This window comes from Rattus norvegicus, chromosome 2, assembly GCF_021556685.1.
Source record: "Rattus norvegicus strain SHRSP/BbbUtx chromosome 2, alternate assembly SHRSP_T2T, whole genome shotgun sequence".
Lineage (NCBI taxonomy): Eukaryota > Metazoa > Chordata > Mammalia > Rodentia > Muridae > Rattus > Rattus norvegicus.
The window spans coordinates 28,267,408-28,289,228 of record NC_141535.1 but is presented as its reverse complement, the minus strand read 5'-3'; the positions used below and the strand labels follow the sequence as shown (position 1 = coordinate 28,289,228).

The window sequence follows — 21,821 nt, the reverse complement described above, 5'->3', positions numbered from 1 at the left end:
CTGCCTTATTTATTGCTCAGCTGTTGCTGTCACTGCGACTATAGTTAGGGAGAATCAGCTGGAATCATTGTGTAGTTGTTCTGAGGTATCTGCAAAATACTCATAATGTCCGGTGCTGACAGTCTTTTTGTTCAAGGCAGCCAGGACAGCAAGGGAGGGCGAGCTAACAGCTGCTAATGAGGGAGCCAAACTCCTGGGATGATTTTGTAGGTAAAGGTGCCCCTGCCAAACTTGGTGATCTGCGTTTCATCAGGACCAACTTGGTAGAAGGAAAGAACGGACTCCTGCAGGTTGTCTTCTGACCTCTTGCACGTCGGCACGCAGGCGCATGCGCACACAAGAATAAAATGCAGGTTGTCTTGTGACCTCTCGTACTACAGCACGCATGCGCATGCCCACACAGGACGAAACAAATAAATGGTTAAACAACAAGAAACTTCCTATTGTCCCTTCCTTAACATTGCTCCCTGTTTGTAGGAAAATAAAATGTCAGCAGTGCTCACAATAAGGACTTAAGTTACAATGAGCAGTAGTCATTTTAATAGATCGTAACCATGCTTAGCGCCGGCGCGGTGGCCCAGGGAGAGGTGTACCCTGCTTAATGTGTCTCTGCAGAGCTGGGATGTTAGTCTTTGCTCTTTTCATATGGGATGGTGAAGAGCACAAGGTAAAGAGTTTGGTGGCCCTGGGTTCAAGTACATGACCGTTGGAAAACTTATTTACTCTCTGCACCTTGGTATTTCTTGTAATTACTGGCAATTGTTAATGAGATTGGCCCGTGTGGCACTACATTATAACCCTCGGCATTTGTCGAGTATTAGTACTGTTCTTTTCTGTGCGCTGATCCCATAGCGCACAGAAGTGTGAGGAATGTGTGTGTGTGTGTGTGTGTGTGTGTGTGTGTGTGTGTGTGTGTGTGTGTGTGCGCGCGCGCGCGCGGGCGCAGTGGACCTGCGTTTACTGACTCCAAGGAAGATTAGAAATGGGGCTAAGACATTTACTTTTTTCTCCACAGTGAAAGGCAGTAGTAGGTACCGTCAAGAAGCCTGAGTTAGGAACTTAGTTTCTTGATGTATTTTGGAGAATAAGTAGTGCGTTCGTAGGTGAGACAGGGAGAAAAGATGGGAGCTACCATAGGTGATCTTTACCATCCTTAGAGGAGGCATTCATTTGTCGTGACTTTAGAAAGAAGATCAAGATTTTAGAAACTTACATTTGAGTGGCAAACACTAATCAAAATCAAAAACAAAAACAAACAAACAAACAAAAACCAGCTCTAGGGGGCTTACATAGGCCGGGTGCTGTTTCAGATCCTTAGGGAGATCACCCCGAGCAAAGGCACACAGACATGCTGTGCTCACAGAGCCTACATTTATTTTCAGGCAAAATTAGGCAAAACGCAAAGGCCAGATGATGGGTGAAAGTCATCTCTATTCATTTTCAAGTTTTTAAAGGAGATTTCTCCAGAGGATGAGTTTTCTTTCATGGTTTCAGATTTTTCTTCAAACCTACTTAGAAGTCTTAGGAACGCTGTCTTTAACTATTCTTTGAGTTTCGAGACTTTATCCTTTCGAGTTAACGATTCTTCATTTTGAGTTTTGAGATGTGAAGATTACCAGAAAATCTTGCCAAGGCCACAGGCCCTCATTTGACGATGCATCATGAGTCCCTGCCTGAGAACTGTAGTTGATGGCCGCGTAGACATTGGGCTGCACCCATCTCAACCTGAGCAGCAGGTGATGGACAGACCAGAAATCAAAACAGAAGCGGTGTTCCTGTCTGCCCAGAAAGAAAGTGCCCTCAAAGTTATTCCATGGAGAAGCGAGCTTTCCCCATCTGTGAGAAAACGCCACGGTACAGCACTCCTCAGCGAGCACTCCTCAGAAAAAGCTGGTGGAGTGTTATTAGATCTATTTGAATGGGTGAGAGTGAATTACTTAACTTCCCATTACCAGCAGATTCAAAGGTTAGGAGGGTCGCCGGCTCATTCACCTGCACATTACTTATCTTGACCAAAAGCCCACGAGACTCATCCTATAAGAACAAAGCTCTCATTACCACTTAATGTTTTTTCCTTAAAGCCTTATTTTAATTCTATGAAGTTTGATCTCAGAAATGTCATAATTAAGGTCTTCAAGAGAAGAATCCTTCAATATTATTTAAGTACATAATGAATGACGGTGTTCCACGTCATAAACGAACTAAAACCAACTTTAATCTCTTCTGTAACTATGCCACCTTACTTGACCCTAAGTTATGGTGCTGTCAAACCGACTTATTAGTCACACAAAAATAATTATGGTGGCTTCTTTATAATCTCACCTTATTAGTCAGGAATATTAACCTGGCTAATATTAACTGTGTCATAGTTGACAGGCTCTGGCACTATATTTAAACATGAAAAAAGTTTCTGCAAAGGTGAATATTTTGCTAATTCAAAGAATGTCCTTAAAAATGTGCTAGGTCTGGTGGCCGCTCTACGAGGCATTTGTAGGAAGGAAGTACTTTTGAAATTAACCGTGCTCTCCTGGGTCACTACGAGGAGACAGCAGATGTAAGGCTGGTCATGTGACCTGTAATCTTAGGTAACAGTTTTGGTGGGAGGGACCAGTTCCTTTGGAGTTGGGAGGGAGAATGACTTTACAAACTGTTGCTGTGAAGCCTCACTTGGGAGTTCTCCCAGGGAGCCTGCCCTTTCTGATGTCCCTAGGATTGCGTTTGGGCTCCTTTTCAGATAAAGTAAGAAATGGAAGTCCTAGTCATTGGGCCTAACCATTTGCCAGCATTTGACTAACTTGTGTCTTCCTCACCCCATCTGGTGAGGCCTGAATTATCTCCATCTGACAGATGAGCAGACTGAGGACCAGGGTTGGGGGTTGGAATGGTTAACAGCATTAAGTGGCAGGAAGCTTGGATTGATTTTTTTTTCACAGAATTCACGTTTAATAGATACTTTAAAAAAAAAAGAAGAGAGAGAGAGAGAGAGAGAGAGAGAGAGAGAGAGAGAGAGAGAGAGAGAGAATATTAACAGGCTGGTTTCTGTGACTGATAGAAGATGGTCTGCCCAACTGGAAAAAATTTCCTGAACAAAACACCAGTGGCTTATGCTCTAAGATCAAGAATCGACAAATGGGATCTCATAAAACTGCAAAGCTTCTGTAAGGCAAAGGACACTGTGGTTAGGACAAAACGGCAACCAACAGATTGGGAAAAGGTCTTTACCAATCCTACAACAGATAGAGGCCTTATATCCAAAATATACAAAGAACTCAAGAAGTTAGACCGCAGGGGGACAAATAACCCCATGAAAAATGGGGTTCAGAGCTAAACAAAGAATTCACAGCTGAAGAATGCCGAATGGCTGAGAAACACCTAAAGAAATGTTCAACATCTTTAGTCATAAGGGAAATGCAAATCAAAACAACCCTGAGATTCCACCCAACACCAGTCAGAATGGCTAAGATCAAAAACTCAGGTGACAGCAGATGCTGGCGAGGATGTGGAGAAAGAGGAACACTCCTCCATTGTTGGTGGGATTGCAGACTGGTACAACCTCTCTGGAAATCAGTCTGGAGGTTCCTCAGAAAATTGGACATTGAACTACCTGAGGACGCAGCTATACTACTCCTGGGTATATACTCAAAAGGTGTTCCAACATATAAAAAAGACACGTGCTCCACTATGTTCATAGCAGCCTTATTTATAATAGCCAGAAGCTGGAAAGAACCCAGATGCCCTTCAACAGAGGAATGGATACAGAAAATGTGGTACATCTACACAATGGAATATTACTCAGCTATCAAAACCAATGACTTTACAAAATTCATAGGCAAATGGTTGGAACTGGAAAATATCATCCTGAGTGAGGTAACCCAATCACAGAAAAACACACATGGTATGCACTCATTGATAAGTGGCTATTAGCCCAAATGCTTGAATTACCCTAGATGCCTAGAACACATGAAACTCAAGATGGATGATCAAAATGTGAATGCTTCACTCCTTCTTTAAAAGGGGAACAAGAATACCCTTGGGAGGGAATGGGGAGGCAAAGTTTAGAACAGAGGCAGAAGGAACACCCATTCAGAGCCTGCCCCACATGTGGCCCATACATATACAGCCATCCAATTAGACAAGATGGATGAAGCAAAGAAGTGCAGGCCGACAGGAGCCGGATTAGATCCCTCCTGAGAGACACAGCCAGAATACAGCAAATACATAGTCAAATGCCAGCAGCAAACCACTGAACTGAGAACAGGACCCCCGTTGAAGGAATCAGAGAAAGAACTGGAAGAGCTTGAAGGGGCTTGAGACCCCATATGAACAACAATGCCAACCAACCAGAGCTTTCAGGGACTAAGCTACTACCCAAAGACTATACATGGACTGACCCTGGACTCTGACCTTATAGGTAGCAATGAATATCCTAGTAAGAGCACCAGTGGAAGGGGAAGCCCTTGGTCCTGCCAAGACTGAAGCCCCAGTGAACGTGATTGTTGGGGGGAGGGCGGCAATGGGGGGAGGATGGGGAGGGGAACACCCATAAAGAAGGGGAGGGGTAGGGATTAGGGGGATGTTGGCCCGGAAACCGGGAAAGGGAATAACAATCGAAATGTAAATAAGAAATACTCAAGTTAATAAAAAAAAATCGTATCCCTGCATGACCATAGGGAACGTGCTATCTGTAAAAAAAAAAAAAAAAAAAAAAAAAGATGGTCTGCCCATTACCAATAGTGGAAGAAAGGCTAACCACCCCCAGCCCTGTAGGAAAGGCTTATCTGGAATCACACCATATCATGTGTAGAGTACAAATTTCTTCTGGCTGTTCAAAGCTGCTTGGCAGAAAACTGGTCCAGTGCTCACTTCTGCTTAGAGAAATACTCTTTGCTCTTATTGACATCAGGCTTGATGGTATCACTGCCAGGTTTCCAGCCAGCTGGGCACACTTCGCCATGTTTGTCAGTGAACTGGAAGGCCTGGACTAGTCTCAGAATCTCATCCACAGAGCGGCCAACAGGAAGATCATTTATTGTCATCTGGCGAAGGCTACCTTTCTCATCAATAAGAAAGAGGCCCCTGAAAGAGAAACCTTCATCAGCCTTTAAGACTCCATCATCCTGAGCAATGGTGGGCTTGGGATCTGATACCAAGGGAATGCTCATGGGTCCCGATCCTCCTTGTTTCTTGGGTGTGTTAATTCATGCCAGATGACAGAAGTGAGAATTCACAGAAGCTCCAATCACTTGGCAGTTGAGCTTCTTAAATTCTTCTGCTCTATCACTGAAAGCAATGATCTCCGTGGGACACACAAAAGTAAAGTCAAGAGGGTAAAAAAAGAATACAACATATTTTCCTTTTTAATCACTTAGGCTGATATTTTTGAATTGTCCATCTGGCATAACAGCCGTGGCTTTGAAGTTGGGAGCAGGATGGCCAGTTTTTGCATTTCCTGAAGACATCTTGCCATCAGCAGAGTTGAGCTACAGGTCTCACAAACAGAACCAACTGTGAGAACACAGGAAGACGTGCCTCAGCTTGGATTGATTTTTAAATATTTATTTATGTATATTAGTACACTTGTCACTGTCTTCAGACACACCAGAAGAGGACATCAGATCCCATTACAGATGGTTGTGAGCCACCATGTGTTTCTGGGAATTCCTTCTGGACCTCTGGAAGAGCAGTCAGTGCTCTTAACTGTTGAGCCCCTGGGGCTGGGGATTTAGCTCAGTGGTAGAGCGCTTACCTAGGAAGCACAAGGCCCTGGGTTGGGTCCCAAGCTCTGAAAAAAAGAACCAACCAACCAAACAAACAAACAAACAAACAAAAAAAAACTGTTGAGCCCCACCTCTCCAGCCCCAGATTTTTTTTTTTAAACCTAAATGGTACTGGGGCTTAAACCCAGGGCTTCAAACCTGCTTCTGAGCTATAATCACTCCCGTGTGTTGGGGACTGCTCATACACAGTCTTCCTGTTTAATTTGCTCAACAGTCACAGATGTTTTCAGGATCCTTGAGGACTCTAATTTCTCTCTAGAGACAATCTTGACTCCCGCCTTCCAAAAAATCCATCCCAGAAGTCCAAGTGTCCCCTGTACTGGGCAAAAAAGCACGTGAAGGGGCAGTTTAGGCCGCACTGTGGCACCAATTCTAGGACAGTTGTTCACCTGCCCCTCTCTCACACCGACCTTAGCCCACGGTAGGATGTGGGCATGAATTCCCCTCAAAGATGTCTGTGTAACCCTTGGCACCTGTCAATAGATTATGGAAGGAAGGCAAGATTCAGGTCTGGATAGGGTTAGGATGCTAACCATGTTATGTTATGTCTGTAACATAAAGGCAAACCTTTAACCATAGGAGAGGAAGGCAGGTAAATGAAATAGTCAACTGGGACTGGAAGAATGCTATGAGCCCAGAGCCCTTAGATGCCGGAAATGACAAAACTGGATGTCCCCCTGGGACAAACCTGCTGACCCTTGAGATCCATTTCAGAATTTGCAGAACTCTAAGTCAAATTTGTTGTTTTAAGTCAGTAAGATGGCACAGGACAAAGGCAACCTCTCCTTCGTCTGAGAGCTCAGTTCACCCTCAACACCGCAGCTCGTGGATGGGGACAGCCAGCATGACATCAGTCTCAAGTTAGCAAAGCACATGGTTCCTAGTGTGGACAGTGAGATGGGATGAAGAGAGCCAGTGAGAGAGCTAGTTAGCCATCGCTGTGAGCGGATCTACAGGCTGGGCTCGGAGAGCCAGCAAGAGCTGGTCAGCCTCCACAGTTCTAGCTACCACTGCCTGTAGAGCGCTGTGAACAGAGCTTCTGGTGTTTGTTTTTGACATAGGATCTCACTCTACTCTGAGCTGACCTCAAACTCTGTGGCCCAGGCTGGCCTTGAACTTACAGCAATCCTCCTGGCTCAGCCTCCCACAGCTAGGACTACAGGCATGAGCCACCAAACTAATTTATTTGGAGACAGGGTTTCTCTGTGTAGCCCTAGCTGTCCTGGAACTAGCTCTGTAGATCAAGCCGACCCCAAACTCAATAGATCCACTTGCTTCTGCTTCCAAAGTGCTGGGACTAACTGTGTCTCGCCATTTTTACTTTTATTTTACTGGCAAGTATAGCTATGTGACAGCATTGTTTCTAAATGCAGATAAGAAAATCTAGTTAAGCAACTGCTTTGCTATCAATTGCTGTCCTAGTGTCTTTCCTCTGATCGTAGCAGATCAGTGCCAAGGGGACTTCAATAAGGTTGTCTCATGCATTTTCCAGGCAAGGAGGCACACCAAGGTGGCTGCAGGGTTCAAAGTTCAGTCCTTCAGAAATGGAGCTCTCTGTTCCAGCTTCCTTCCTGTTGCTATGATAAAACATTCTGACCAAAGTGCCACACAATGGAAAGGGTTTATTTGCCTTCTGGTCACAGCCAGTCATTGAGCAAGCCAGGGCAAGAACTTGAGGCAGATTGTCAGAAGCAATGGCACGTGCCTGCTCATGCAAAGGCTCATGGTTTGTCAGCTTTCTCACACAGCTCAGCATCATTTGCTAGGGAATAGTGCTGCCTACAGTGGGCTAGGATCTCCTTGGTCAATCAATAGTGAGGACACGTCTCAGCACACATGCCTGCCTATAGGCCAGTCTGAGTCAAGTAACCCCTTCACTGAGGCTTCCTTAGAGGACAGTAGGCTGGGTCCAGTTGACAGTTAAAGCCAAGTAGTGCAGGGTCCAGAAGAACACAACACAATCTTAGGTGGCAGATACGTAGTGGAGGAGCTATAAAGAAGGCAACAGCATGAAGTCCAGACCCAGGTTGAACAGTGGAGGCTGGGATTCTCGAGCAGAAGTTACTGAAACTGTTAGGAAATGAACCAGGGGCCAGCTGTAGAGGATGGACCATAAAAGCAAATCTAATACACAAGTGGCTGCTTCAGAAGCTGCCGTGTCCACATGTATAGAGAATTCATTTTATTAGCCTTTCAAGTCTTCCTAGATTGTTCAAAGGTAAAAAGGTTTGACCATAAAGTTGTCCGACAGTAAAATCTGTTTAGGAGCTTGGTTCGCACACCTTTACTCTCAGCAATCATGGCCGAGGCAGATCCGAGTTGGAGGCTAGCCTGGGCTACACAGTGAGTCCCAGGACAGAAAAACCTCATCTCACCAACAATACGAAGAACCACCACTGACTCTTCAAACGGCCAGACTTTCAGGACGTTTTGAAAGGTTACTCGCCTATATTCTTGTCTTTGCTTATTAGGTTACCTTCAATAATTTACTCCACTTGCTTTCCTATTCTCAAGTGCTAAGATGACATTCTCAAGCTCGCTCGGGAAAATAGACGCTTTAGAGACCAAAAACAAAACTGAAAGACTAAAACAAAACAAACAAAAACCCGTGGCTGGAAAGGTGGCCCAACAGTTGGGAGCACTGACTGCTGCTTCTGAGGGGACCCAGGTTCAAGTCCCAGCACCTGCAGGGCAGCTCACAATTGTAGCTGCCAGATCTGACACCCACCCAGACATACATGCAAACAAACCATCAACGCAAGTAAAATTTATTTCAAAAAAACAAAAACAAAAACAAAAACATGTTGCAAAGTTACACGTTGCAAAGTTACAAGTACTTCATGAAATTAATCTGTCAATGTCGTTATTTCTTGTCAGTCATAAACACACATTTCTTTCCAAGTCAAATGCTGAAATTTGTTTTTATAAAATTGTCAGATTGCCCTTCCAGACTTTTCACAATGAAGCATTTTTACATTTAATCTACCTAAAAAAGAAAAAACCTTTATCTCAACCAAACAAACTTTAGGAAAGCATTTTCCGCCTCCAAGAGAGGGACTTCAGAAGTCAAGGGTTGGGGAAACCATACTTGGTTTTGGGTGGTCGCTTAGCGTGCAGTGAGGGATTGACAGATGTGGTGGGACGCAGGGTGCCAAGGTCGGCAACCGGGCCTTCTTGACTTTCAGGGGTAGGAGGCATTGCGGGGAAGAGGCTGAAGAAAGGAGGGGACAAGACGGATTGACTCTAAGGCAGTGGGGAGGCGAGGCCTCCAGGGGGAGGTCTGTAGGGCAAGAAACTATTCTCCCCAGTGACAGACGTCTTGGCTAGTAAAGTGTCAAAATGCAAGCCAAGAAAGTGGGGGAATGTATCTGTCGCTGGGTCCGATCTAGGGAAAGATGGTTTAAGTAAATGATTGCTCATTGCCTTGGGTTAGCCACATGAGGACAGGAACAAAAAAAGGGGTCTCTTTGGGACTGGCACAATGTGAGGTTCTATAGATGCGGGAGTCAGGGATACTCCAGGATCCTTTCTAGAACGTGGTGCTGGGTCATTTGGAGAGAAGTGGACGGGGTTCCTGGATAAACAAATCTTATCTTCGTTTCCATCTCTTCCCCTGAAAGGCTCGCGGTGGGAGGAGTCTTCGGTGTTTAGAGAACCTTCTGGCTTAAAAACCTTCAGGCTTAAGGCACTGCAAGGAGGTAGCTGTGTGGACCATCCTGTGTACCTGAACCAGGCTACTGACTTGGGGGCACTGCCCCGCCTATAGCCTATGGTTACACATGGAGCAGTCGTGCTACTGCACGACCTTGGTGATCACATCATTGTCATCATGGATGTCAGGGTCCTCCTTGGGGAGCAGAGGCGGGGAAGAGGGCAGAGGCGGGGAAGAGGGCAGTGCCGGGACCTGTGCATTGGAATTTGCATTGGGGCTCTGCTTCTTCATCCAGGCACTGAACGCCTCACGCTCCGCTTGTAGCTGGCTGCGCGCCTGCTCCAGGCAGAGCGCCTCCTGCTGCAGAGCCTGGTGCCTGCGTTCCAGCTCGAGCTCCGCCTGCTTTAGGGCCGTCTCGCGCCGCTCCAGCTCCACCTCACGCAGGCTGCCCCGCACAGCCAGCGCGCCCATCTGCTCCAACAGAAGTGCCCAGTCGCCCTCAGCAGCCACGGTGGAGCTGTGCTGCGGCGGGCAGGACGTGGCGGGCTTCACGCTCGGAGCAGCGCTCTTCTTCAGCTCCCGCAGGTGCGTGTCACTCAGGTGTCGCCACAGTGCCCGCGTCCACATCTGGAAGCTGGGGAGGCCGCCCACTTGCTCCCCGCACAGGCGGCAGGTGGCCCAGGCGCTCATCATTCTGTGCCTAGGCTGAGCTGGGTCCAGGTGAAAGTAGCCCCAGGCCTCCGAGTATGATGGGCCCGCAGGTGCGGGGCACGGGCCGCCTTGTTCTGCAGGGTCGTCAGGCCTCCGGCTGTCTTCCATGGTCTTCCGGGGCTCTTCACTCCTCATTCCTTCCGCAGTGTCTGCATGGAGGCGGGAAGAACAGTAATTATTATACACACAGATCCGATAAACTTAGTTGAGGACAAACTACCATTTATGATACAAACCTTGTGGATATTTTTCCTTTCCTCCTTAATATTCAGCATTAAGTGCCAATGCTTAATCAAAGAATGTTAGAGATGTGTGCTAAGCGTTCTCTTCTGAAGAACAAGTATCTTGGTGTACAGTGTAGATTCAAGAAATGGAGCTAAGGGGTTGGGGATTTAGCTCAGTGGTAGAGCGCTTGCCTTGCAAGCACAAGGCCCTGGGTTCCGTCCCCAGCTCCGGAAAAAAAAAATAAAGAAAGAAACAGAGCTAAATGCTGGATATGTAGCTTGCCCAGCATGCACAAGTGACTAGATTCGATCCCAAACACCACATATTGGGAGTGGAGGTTATAACAATGTACTTATAAGAAAACTGGCCACATCGGAAGCCAGAAGCTTTCGAAGTCTGCACGTTTTAGGAACTCAGCAGATGTAAAGCAGAACCTTAAATTAGATGGTAGACCAGGTCTCTCTCAGTGACCTTAAGTCCTGGACCATCCTAAGTTCCAAAGTAGAAAGATGTGACCAGATAACTCAGGATGGTCTTGGAGTTTGTAGGACACAAAGACAAATCCCACGGAACAGCCTTGACTAGCAGGAAATGACTAGTGAATGCCCATCTAGGATCCTCCATTCCTGAGCATGTCAGGTACTCAACCACATGGCCAAGTCTTTATTGTTCATCTTAATTAATGGCCCCCTCATATTTAGAAGATAAAGCTTATTTGATACTTTGTTATGGGCCTGGGAAAGAAATCTAATTGTTTATGCTTTGTATGCTAAAGTATCCACACAAAAGAGACCCAAACAGTGTCGTGAAGGTAATGACCAAGTCTTGCAGGCATCACGGCATGGGTGCCGAGATCGGACAAAATGTTTGTGGAACTGCTGCTCTCCTATCTTTACATGGCTTCGGGGGATTAAACTCAGGTTACCAGGCCATGGGCAAGCACTTGAGCTGCTGAGCCATCACACGGGCCCAGTGACTAAGACACTCACCCACACAACTCCCTGCCTCTCCACCCAAGAGAGCTGTAAAAAGGTGGCATTTGGAACAAACTGGAACAAGTTGGAAATGGATCAGATGTGTGGAGCTAGACAAACTCTGAAAGTTAAAACAGAACACTTAAGACTTGTTGAGCCCTTCTGATGACTTCTCAGGAAGCACTATGGCCAAGGAGAGCCAATCTCACTGAGCTAGCCAGTGACTGCTCACTCTGCCAGAATCTGTTAAGGCAATAAAACTGCAGACAAAGACCAGGAAAAATATATATACTCTCTATATAAACATGATGTAACATAGATATGTTATGCACATAGGGAGAGATTTGAGTTCTCAACTTTACAAAATGGGCTTAAACAGACAGAAATGACAGTAGTGGGTGTGCGTCCAATACCCATTTCCCATGTCCAGATCACAGTGCAGTGATCTAGAAAACAGCAAGAGAAGCTACAGAAACTACCCCTGCGCATTTTGAAATCAGATCACAACATTTTCAAAAAGAAGGGATCTTGAGAAACTCAGGGAGGAAATTTAAAAATCCCTAGAACCAAGTAAACATGAAAGCAAAACTCACCGGGACCTCTGGGGTGCAGCCTAGGCAGCTTGAAGAGGAAAATTCATAGCTATGCATGCTTATATTAAAAACCCATAGAGGCCACAATAAATGGACCTGTGACCTACCCCAGGTCTACAGAAAGAATTCAAATGCCAGAAGAGTGGATGGCAGGAAGTTATGACAGGGACACAATGAAATTTAAGCTAAATGAGTAATATATGAAAAACAAGTTCTTTGAAGAGAAAAGGCCTTAAGATTGACAACCCTGTAGCCAGTCTAACCAAGAGAATGAGATGTCTGTTTTTATGAAACTAGAGATGAGCTGAAGCATGCTACATCAGCTCCTAACGAATCCTGTGAGATTAGCAAGTGTTTACGATGTTTTCCAAAGTACTGTAAAATCTAGGAGCAGATAAACTCCCAGCTGCTTATGGCTGACCTAACGTATGCCGGAGGGGGTGAACAATTTAAACAGCTCTGTACAGGCAATAGCATTGTCTTCCAAGAAAGGAGGGCAGTGTCACTGCTGAATTCTGCCAAACATTCAGAAACTAATACAGATGTGCCTCAAAGCCATTCCATAAAACAGGAAAAGCAACACTACCAAACTCTACACCAAGCCAAGATTACCTCTGTGCCAAGACCAGATATAGATACAAGAGAGAAACTAAACTACAGAACAATATCCTTGATTGCAATAGACACTTAGGTATGTTCTATCCCTCATTTCATCAGTGCTTTTGTGGGAAGGGATAGTGAACTTTCTCAAAGGTCTTTCCTGTACCTATTGAAAGATCATGTGGTTGACTTTAAGTCTATATATGTTACTCTTACATTTATAGAGTTTATATGTTAAAACATCTTTGCTATATATGGGCAAAATAGTAGCCAATGCTATATACATAATGGGCAAAGACTGAAAGCATTTTCTCTAAAGACAGGGTGCCCATTCTATCTGCCCTTGTTCAGTAGAGTATTCAACGCCATAGCTAGTGTGGGGAGAAAGGCGGAGTCTTACCTAAACCAAAATGGCTATTGTAAAGAATACCATCACCGTGGGGCTGGGGATTTAGCTCAGTGGTAGAGCGCTTGCCTAGGAAGCGCAAGGCCCTGGGTTCGGTCCCCAGCTCCGAAAAAAAGAACCAAAAAAAAAAAAAAAAAAAAAAAGAATACCGTCGCCAACAATGGAGAAAAAGGTGCCCCTTTCTAAGGCTGGTGGGAATGGATACTCACTCATCAGTATGGGGTGTAGGGGCTCCTCAGAAATCAATAGTGTAGGATCTATCTGTATTACACATGATTATGTCTGAACAATTCAAGGTCAACATGCCACAGAACGTTTACACACCCATGTTTCTTGCTGAACTATTCATTATAGTCAAGATATGGAGCCAGTAGCAAAGAAATGGCTTAGCTTAGTTAGGAGCACACATTGCCTTGACAAAGAACTTAAGTTCTCAGCACCCATTCTGTGTGACCACCAGCTCCCGGGGTACTTATGTGCACATACACCCTATATACGCAATGAAAAGTGACCAGCTTAGATGTCTACCAACGGATGGCTGAAGAGGAGGCAGAAGACCCATGCAGACCAGCGAAAAGTAGGACATCACAGAAAAGTGGATGAACTGAGCTGTACGTAGAGCGAGTGAGCCACTCGGACATGCCACTTCCGCCTCACATACAGAAAGTAAAGTTTATACACGAATGGACAAAGTAGAGAAGAGAGTCTAAAGGGCTAGGGAGGGGACAGGAAAGGATTACCGAATACATGCACCATAGGAGCAGAAGGTAGAACTATTTAGGGGACTAAGGGGCAGCAAGATGTGTGAGGTGGGCAGAGAAAAACTGGAGATACAGCTACACAGGAAAATGTCGGCGAAGCCCAGGTCTCCTCACGCTGACCAATTATTCTAATGAGTACATAGAACAAGATTTTATATTAGAAGCAGATTAATTATCTAGCTTTATCTAAGATTTTCTATATACCCTAACTGTTAAGAATTCCACTTCCTTTTGCCATGATCTACCTTGCAGAGCTCTTTTTAATTACTAGACACAGAGGACAGGATGCTGTTCTAGTGAGCCTGTATACTTTATTTCATACGTTTAAAAGGATTTGACTACCGCCTCGCCATTTGACAGGCATGTGAGCTTGCACATTTGTATTTTCACTGTGTGGAGGGTTCAGAGTCCCCATTGCTTATGCACTTCTAACAATGCCAGGGGTGACCCATCACTGTCAAGCTTTTTATGCCCCTGTGGGCTGCGGGCTGGGCTTCCTGTAAATTCTGGGATGCTGAGAGCACGAGCCACATATGCGGTCTGCTGGACGTTAAGGTGAAAGCAAGGGTGAAATGCTCCTCACCTGCGGGGGTGGGAGTGGGGGGCAGGAAACACTACAATGTGGGCCAGCACAGTACTGCCCCCTCCAGGGCACTGGAGAGGATGTTCTTTGCCTGGCTAGCCCTTTACTGTTGGAGGTCTTAACCAATGGAAGGCAGCACGGTATGAACTGCTCCACCTTCTCTGTCCTCCATAGCGGACTGCATCCTGGCTCCCGAAGACACGACTGCATCAGGGTGGAACCCCTGCCCTACACCTGCCCAGTCCTGGTATATAGCCCGGGGCCCATTTCAGCTTTACCTGGAGTGCAGCAGAAAGCCCATCCATCTGCTCACCACAACACCACACACCACGCGATCTTACAACGGGATTTTTAAAAACCAAGCAAACTAGGCCAAGAAACATGGGCAGGCAAATGACCTCAGGGCCAATTTAAATGTCTGTGGAAAGGCAATTCTGTTCAGGAACTGTTATGAAGGCAAGAGCAAGGGTGCCACTTTACATCCACTACCCTAACTGAGGTGGGGCAGGTATAACTGTCAAAGTCAGGGAGGGACAGACAGGGCACACTCGCTTTCCTACCAAAGATTTGAGCTTTGAGGAAAGCCATCTGAACTTTCTGCACTAGTTAGAAATAGGTGAATTTATTCTGTAGAACTAAAGGTACCAGCACGTGGAGTCTATGTGGTGGGACATTTACCCCATCAGTATTTAGGATGGGCACTAGAGCGGAGTGTAAACATCTGGGTACAACAGGGTATATTACATGAAGTCATTAAAAGATGGGAGTCTGCCAGGTAGTCTAGAGGAAGGGGGCGCTAGATGGTGTAAAGGGTGTATAAAATCCCATCACTTCTAGAGAATACCAGATTACCACACTGTTGTAAAGTATTGTAAAGATATAGACGGTCTTTAATCCTGATGTAGCTACATTCTAATGAGCCCAACAGACACGGAAAGTACTGTGAGAAGAAGCTGGCTTTAATATGGTTAACCTACCAGGCACCGTGGCTGAGCACTGCAGTGCATTACAGAATACCAGCCACTTCTTCTCATGACTGCAAGGCTCCCAGGAGCTGCTGAGGGACATTTCTGCCCAGCTACCTGTGCTGTGTGCTGCTAGCCAGAAAACGTCAAGTGTCAAAATTCAAAATATGGCTTCTACTGAATGTCTACCACTTTCATACCACCACATAGTGTCCAAAACTAAAATATGGAACCGTCTCCTGAGATAGACTAAGAAAAGGAGAAACAGCTGAGGTGTAAGGTGGGCGAGGTCAAGGAGGGGAAATAGTAAACAAAAAAGCCATAACCTGAGAAATATGGGTGCTATGCCTATACCGTACTACAATGTATGTGGCAGGATCTATATGTAAGTAAAAAGCAACTTTTAATAAACAACCCTTGGCATCTCAGCTATGAGTTCAGGTGGGAGCAGACCTTAAGGTGGCTGGAGGAAGACCGTGCCAAGGGTAAGGCCCTTGTTGATGAGACACGTGGGAGATCCACATGCACAAGGGCTCGCCATCTGGAGAGAAGACATGAGCCTATGGGGTCATAAGTGTAGCATGATTCCCCTGTGCCTTGTACCGCACAGGAGATTCTCTCCACAAGCAGCAGAGGATGTGACGGGGGAGGAAGGAGCTCAACCTGCTCCTGTTTGGGAGAGCAGACACCTGGCTGCATTTACAGAGGTCTACCTCCCCAAATTCAGATTATGTGTTTGTAAAAGGGTTGTGGAGATGGGGGCTGCCTGACTTCAGCACCTTGCAGATATACTACAGAGGAGTGACTGGTACCGCCTGCTCAGGTGTGCCAGCACTGACACTGTAGTGGAGCAGCACTGGGGCACATCCAAGATGGAATCCTAAGAGAGTCATAGTGCCCAAAGCAAACCAGAAAGGATCAGAGACCCACCACTATCGCTCCTCAGGATGATTTCCACTTCCTAAATGGACCTTCACATAGAAACAGATCGCTCATTCACTCAGGCTCAGAACTGGCTGGGCGATGCCCACATCTCTAGTAATCAGCACCAGATAACAATGCATGCCCCTTTATTATGTGTGTAGGACAGACCTTTCGTTTTCCTTAGACGCTTTTAAAACCTGGCACAAAAGTGCCGACAGGTGTGATTAGTTTGCTTATGCCTTTACTCTCGTCCAAACTCTCTCCAAAGAAATGGTCACCGTGCACCCGCTCAGCGTTCCACAGGGCCTGCTGCTGACCAGCGGAGAAGAACAGTGCACACTTGTCTTCCAAAACTCACTGCCTGGGGGCAGGCAGGAAGCAAGATTTCCAATAATAATTCTGGTATCCTCAGTTAAAATCAGGTCAGCGTTTGGTTTGAGAAAAAGAGTTCGACTTTGTTAGTATTTAACTAGGCTTCCAAAGTTAAACACATTCAAGCTACTTAAGGACTAGTAGGAAAAAGTCAACTTAATGGAGAAGTCTGAGTCCCATGTCAGAGGGCGAAAGCGCTGGGTGAAAAAGCTAACAGTGAGAGCTGTCCTGGCAGGGGGAGAGCTCCACTCTGGCACGGTGCCTCTACGTTTTCCCGTGGCTGAACTTCATTTGGGGGTCTCGATTTAAGTCTGCATCTGTGGGAGAGGACAGATTCCCGAGGATCTTCCCCGCATTTGAGTCTTATCTTATATATTTGGTTGTGAGCCTAGCCTTTAATGGCTGAGCCATCTCTCCAGCCCCATTTGAGTCTATCTTGAAGAAACTTACTAGCAACCTATCCAATTAAATCCAGACTCCTCAGTATGCCTTCCCCAAACACCAACACACTGGAGGAAGCCATTAAAACCTGGAAATATGGAGCCATCGAGATGGCTCGGCAGGTAAAGGCACCTGTCACCAAGCCTGATGACGAGTTAGAATGCTAGGACTCGCTAGTGTAAGGAGAGATTGTCCTGACCTCTACACACATGGCACTCACATTACACACAGATGCAAAACCTGTAACTATAGTCATACACTTCTATGTATGTTATATACACACACATATAGGTACAGCTGTAAGATTTATTAAGACAAGCATTTGTACTCTTATTCTTTTGTTTTTTGATGGAGCCGCTAACCTCCATCAGCTTCCAACACCTCTTAAAGAGTCCTGGTTCCTCTCGCACTTCTTACCTTACCCTACCCTAAACCCTCCAGCCCATGGGCAGGCTTCCCTTCCCCCAGGCTTTGATCGCTACATAACTCAGCCATTTTAGCTACTCAGTCCCTTGCCTTCTTGGCTCTTAGCCCCTTCCTGCCTCTCTTCCCCCTCCTCTCTCAGGGCTCCCTTCAGTTTGGACCTTCCGGTTGCCTCTGGTTGTGCTCTCCCCCTTAGATCTACAATAAGCTTAATCAACCAGCCCTGGGACACCCTGGCTTCATTTTCCATTCGCCCTAAAGCCCGGTGCTCCGACGTTTCAGACGTTCCTTGCATAAGGTCATACAAACCATCCAAGATCGTTATGTTTGCACACTAAGAATTGGGTAGGCCAGAGAACCAGGAGATGTCTTCAGAAGGAAACAAGTGAGGTGCAGTCTTGTTTGTCCTTCTGAAGTCGATCACTTCAGTTGAGTTTGCCAGGCAGAGTAATAAACACGTATGTGTTGACTGAGCCCCGATCTAACATGAAAACCTGACATTATGAAACTCTCGGATTATGTGAGACACTAACAGCGTCTCTGCTTACCTCACCCAACAGTGGTTTAAATCAGAGCAAACACAACAACTGAGTAATTAGCTTTCCCGACTGCAGGGCCAAATAGATAGCTCACCTGTGATCAGTCCAGTTCTGCTCACCTATTTAGTTTCCAGCCTTGGACTCTTCATAAATAGACCCAGACAACTTGGAAAGTTAGTCTAATTATTAGCCTGAAGTCACACATGAATTAAAAGCTGGTAAAGAGATGGCTCAGTGGTTACAAGCACTAGCTCTTCCAGAGGGCCAGAGTTCTATTCCCAGCATCCAGCTGTTCCTAATTGCCCGTAACTCCAGTTCTGTGGAATCTGACACTCTGGTTTCCACAGGCATCTTCCTGTTCCGTGCACATGCGGGTGGGGGTGGGGACATACACACAAAAAAATTTAAGTCAGTAAAAATGACTTCAAAGTATTGTGAAACGAAGGGTTAGGTGTGAAAGTGTTCAGAAAGGTTTTACATGGGTACTAAAAAAAGACTGGGCTCAGCTATTTAGTGAAGCGAAAAGGCTACCTGAATGCTTTAAGCTAATTTAGCTATTTCTGCCATTAGCTAAAAGCCACCAAAGCACTATTAATGCATTTAAAATTATACATATATATACATACATATACATATATATATACATATATATACATACATATACATATATATATACATATATATATATATATATATATATATATATATATATCCATAATCCAGGAATCACCAAGTAAGGTGGCCCATGAATTTAATCCCAGCACTTTGGAGGCAGAGGCAGGTAAACTCCGAGATGGAGGTCAGCCTGGTCTACACAGGCGAGTTCGAAGTCATCCACGGAAACAGTGAAACCCAGTCTTAAAAAAAATTCAGGAACACCACTAATTACCTCAACTCACGAAACTAATTGTTCAACAGCTGCTCTAAACACCTCTTTGGAGCTCAGCCAGGGCAGGTATTTCTTTTCTTCCAATGAAGAATTTTTTTGGAAAGCTTTGCGACCGCCACAGAAGGCTTGCACAACCAAAGGCTCCAGTGTGCTCCTTTGTTTGTGTCTGGTGGAGGAGGGGATTCTGGTTTACACTGGTTTCCCCCCTCCCCCTGCGCCCCCTGCACAGGTGGGAGACATTAACCAAGTCACAATTAGCGCCAAGGGGCCCCTGGTGGACAAACTGCCACAGGCTGGGCTCAGAGTCGGTCTTCACCGAGGCAACTTTAAGGCGACAGTTTTTCCCCTCTGTCCCCCGAAACTGGTTAACCACAGAGAGCGGAGAAGCCCCCAGAAGGCTCTGGAAACCCACACGCTGGGCCCCTCCGCCAAACCCACCCCCACCTCCCAAAACCCCAGGCTGTGGCCCCGGAGCACACGGCCTGGGGGCTCCCGAAGTCCCCGCGGACCCCGGAGACCACTTCAGCCCCCGCGTTGTCCCCGCGGTCACAGGCGTCCCCGTCACTCCCTCCACGACAGCCACGCCGCCTAGCCCCAGCCAACCACGCTCACCCGGACACCGCGATGATCGCCCCTCGCCTCCAGGCTCCTCGCAGACATTTTGTCCCGGACGGAAAGGGCCGATTCCCCCTTAAAGACACAGCGCTCAATTCGCGCGTCTGGGGGCGTCCAGGGGGGCGGTGACGCGTGGTCTGGACGCCCGGGCGCCCCTGCTAAACCATCCGGCCCGGGAGGGTTTAGAGTAACGTGTAGAGAATTAGTTTAAGGAATTGGAACTTGTCGGGGTTTTTAAACGGTGCAATAATAGCGCAGGGATGCTGAAAACGTCTTAACCGTGGCTCTGCACGTTTGCGTTAACCTTCCAAGACCTGGGCTCAGCTGGTCCAGGTCCTCAGCTGGGCGCACTGCTCGCATTCTTTCAGTTTAAGGCCCCTGATGGGGCAAAAAGTCAGAAATGCTTGCAATCAAGGTCTAAAGAGGAAAAGGTGTTCGCCCAAACCACCAGCACAGGGGACTACTTTGTCTTCATTATATTCAGTAACAGCGTCTGCGTGATTTACAACAATTACATCAGCCGCCAGCAGCTGCGTTCTAAGGCCGGTTTCCGTATTCCACGCTCCGGGTGGAAAGATAAACCTTTTCAAGACCGGCCCGCTGACGGCCGGGTGAGAGCTTTGGGGCTTTGCAGGTTGAGGGGCAATCCTGTTGTGTAGCGTTTGCTGTTCCAGCGGTTCAAATATTCCCACCATATAGATATTTAATCTGCAAGTAGTCTAAGTAAGTGACTTGCCAAATCCAAGAATGCACTAGTTAGCTGCCACATTCTGCCCTTTATTCGTAAAAGCAAAACAAACCCCTCACTAACTTGTTGCTTTTTTAACTCTGTGTTTTTGCGTGTGGTGGTGGTGGGGTCTGTGCATGCATGGGCGCAGTGTCAGTGGAATCCAGAAGAGGGCAGTGGATCGTCCCTAACTTTTTTTTAACCCACGGAATCCCTCTTCAACCCACATACTGCTCTGCTCCCATTCTATTGGTCAAGTAAGTCACATGAACAATGGGCGAGAAGCTTTGGGAACCAGAAGACAATAAGCAAAAAGACATACAAAGAAACAAAGTATTTTGTAAGTAGTACAGTCCATGTGACCTGCTTTGGTTCAAGTGGTTTAGAAATGGAGGTGCTGGGAATAAGCCCTTGGCCTAGCTCGTGAGGAGCACAGGTTTTGCCATGAACTATTATAACCCACCTAATTAAAAAACAAAAACAAAAACAAAAACAAAAACAAAAAACAACTTATAGCTTACTTGTCGCCCTTTTACTATGCCAAGAATTTCAGAGGAAAAAAAATCTTGTTTGGCATCTTGAAAGGATTAATTTTGCAATGAAAAAATTAGTATAATAGATTCCTTACACCTCTTTAAAGTTTTGGTTTTTTTCATACAATATATTTTGATCATGTACCCAGCAAACCAGTAAACACACACACATACACACACATATTTTAAAAAGTGTATTAGGATTCTGTAGCGTGACAGAACTTACAGAATGAATTTCTCTTTCTCTCCCTCTATAGAAAGGGGAATTTTTAGAATGACTTACAGGTTGTGGTCCAGCTAATCCAACAGTGGCTGCCTATGAACGGCAAGTCCAAGAACCTAGTAGTTGTTCTGCTCACAAGGCTGGGTGTCTCACTGGTCTTCAGTAGACTCTGGAATCCTGCGGAAGTAGGCTCTACTGTCGACTGGCTTGCAAGCAAACCCAGAGCGCAGAGGCAAAGAGCAAAAGCATTGGTCCTCCATGCCCCTATATAGGCTTCCAGCAGGAGGCGTGGCCTAGACGAGGGGTGGGTTTTCCTGGCTCAAAAGATTAAAGGTCTTCTTGCCTCAAAGGTCCTGATTAGAAGAGGAGCTTCCCACTTCAAACCCCTCACAGGTGTGCCTTTCATTCTGGGGTTTTAGTTAGTTCCAGGTGCAGTGAGGTTGAAAACCAAGAATAGCCATCACATGGCGACAGTTTTGTGTTAGCCAACTACTCTGAGGATGAGGCCTGCCCTGTTGTGTGGTTGATAGATAGTATCTCTCTACTGGAGAAAACTTATGTTCCCTCCCTCTCCCTGCTGGTGTAAATTGCAACCGGCGCTTTGTTAGTAGTGGGGCTTTGCCCACTTCTTCCCTCGCTGGGATTTGGTCTGGCTTGCCCCTTTGCAGCCTCTGTGCGTCACCTGTGCCAGCCCTGGTATGTCTGGAAGGCACCGTTTCCTCGGAGTCATCCACACCTTTGCTCTTACATTGTTCCCACCTCCTCTCCCACACAGTCCCCGAGCCTCGGGGCAGATGTGATGAGGACATCTCATGTAGGACAGAAGGCACCGAAGTCTCTTACGCCCTGCAAGCTGTCCAGCTCTGGGTCTGTGTGAAGTAGCATTTA

The 21,821-nt window shown here is 46.3% G+C and overlaps 1 protein-coding gene, 1 non-coding gene and 1 pseudogene across 3 annotated transcripts; all 3 read right to left on the bottom strand.

Annotated features, from left to right (window-relative positions):
- Positions 1 to 4,827: 4,827 nt before the first annotated feature.
- Positions 4,828 to 5,534, bottom strand: LOC147995994 (peroxiredoxin-1 pseudogene; annotated as a pseudogene).
- A 2,995-nt stretch (positions 5,535 to 8,529) lies between these two features.
- On the bottom strand, positions 8,530 to 21,169 carry Zbed3 (zinc finger, BED-type containing 3). Of its 2 annotated transcripts, none has more exons than XM_087625766.1 (2): positions 20,994 to 21,169; positions 8,530 to 10,289 (listed from the first exon to the last, which is right to left on the bottom strand). In XM_087625766.1, exon 2 carries the CDS (start codon positions 10,273 to 10,275, stop codon positions 9,571 to 9,573), a length of 705 nt encoding a protein of 234 aa, XP_087481892.1. In that variant the 5' UTR covers positions 10,276 to 10,289; positions 20,994 to 21,169; the 3' UTR covers positions 8,530 to 9,570.
- On the bottom strand, positions 14,316 to 14,453 carry Snora47 (small nucleolar RNA, H/ACA box 47). The gene has a single exon (XR_015679223.1). It is a non-coding gene; the product is annotated as a small nucleolar RNA SNORA47 (small nucleolar RNA).
- Positions 21,170 to 21,821: the final 652 nt, after the last annotated feature.

What these genes read in the sequence shown, in the direction of transcription:
- Zbed3 (XM_087625766.1), bottom strand. Translation starts at nt 10,275, where the DNA reads ATGAGGAGTGAAGAGCCCCGGAAGACCATGGAAGACAGCCGGAGGCCT.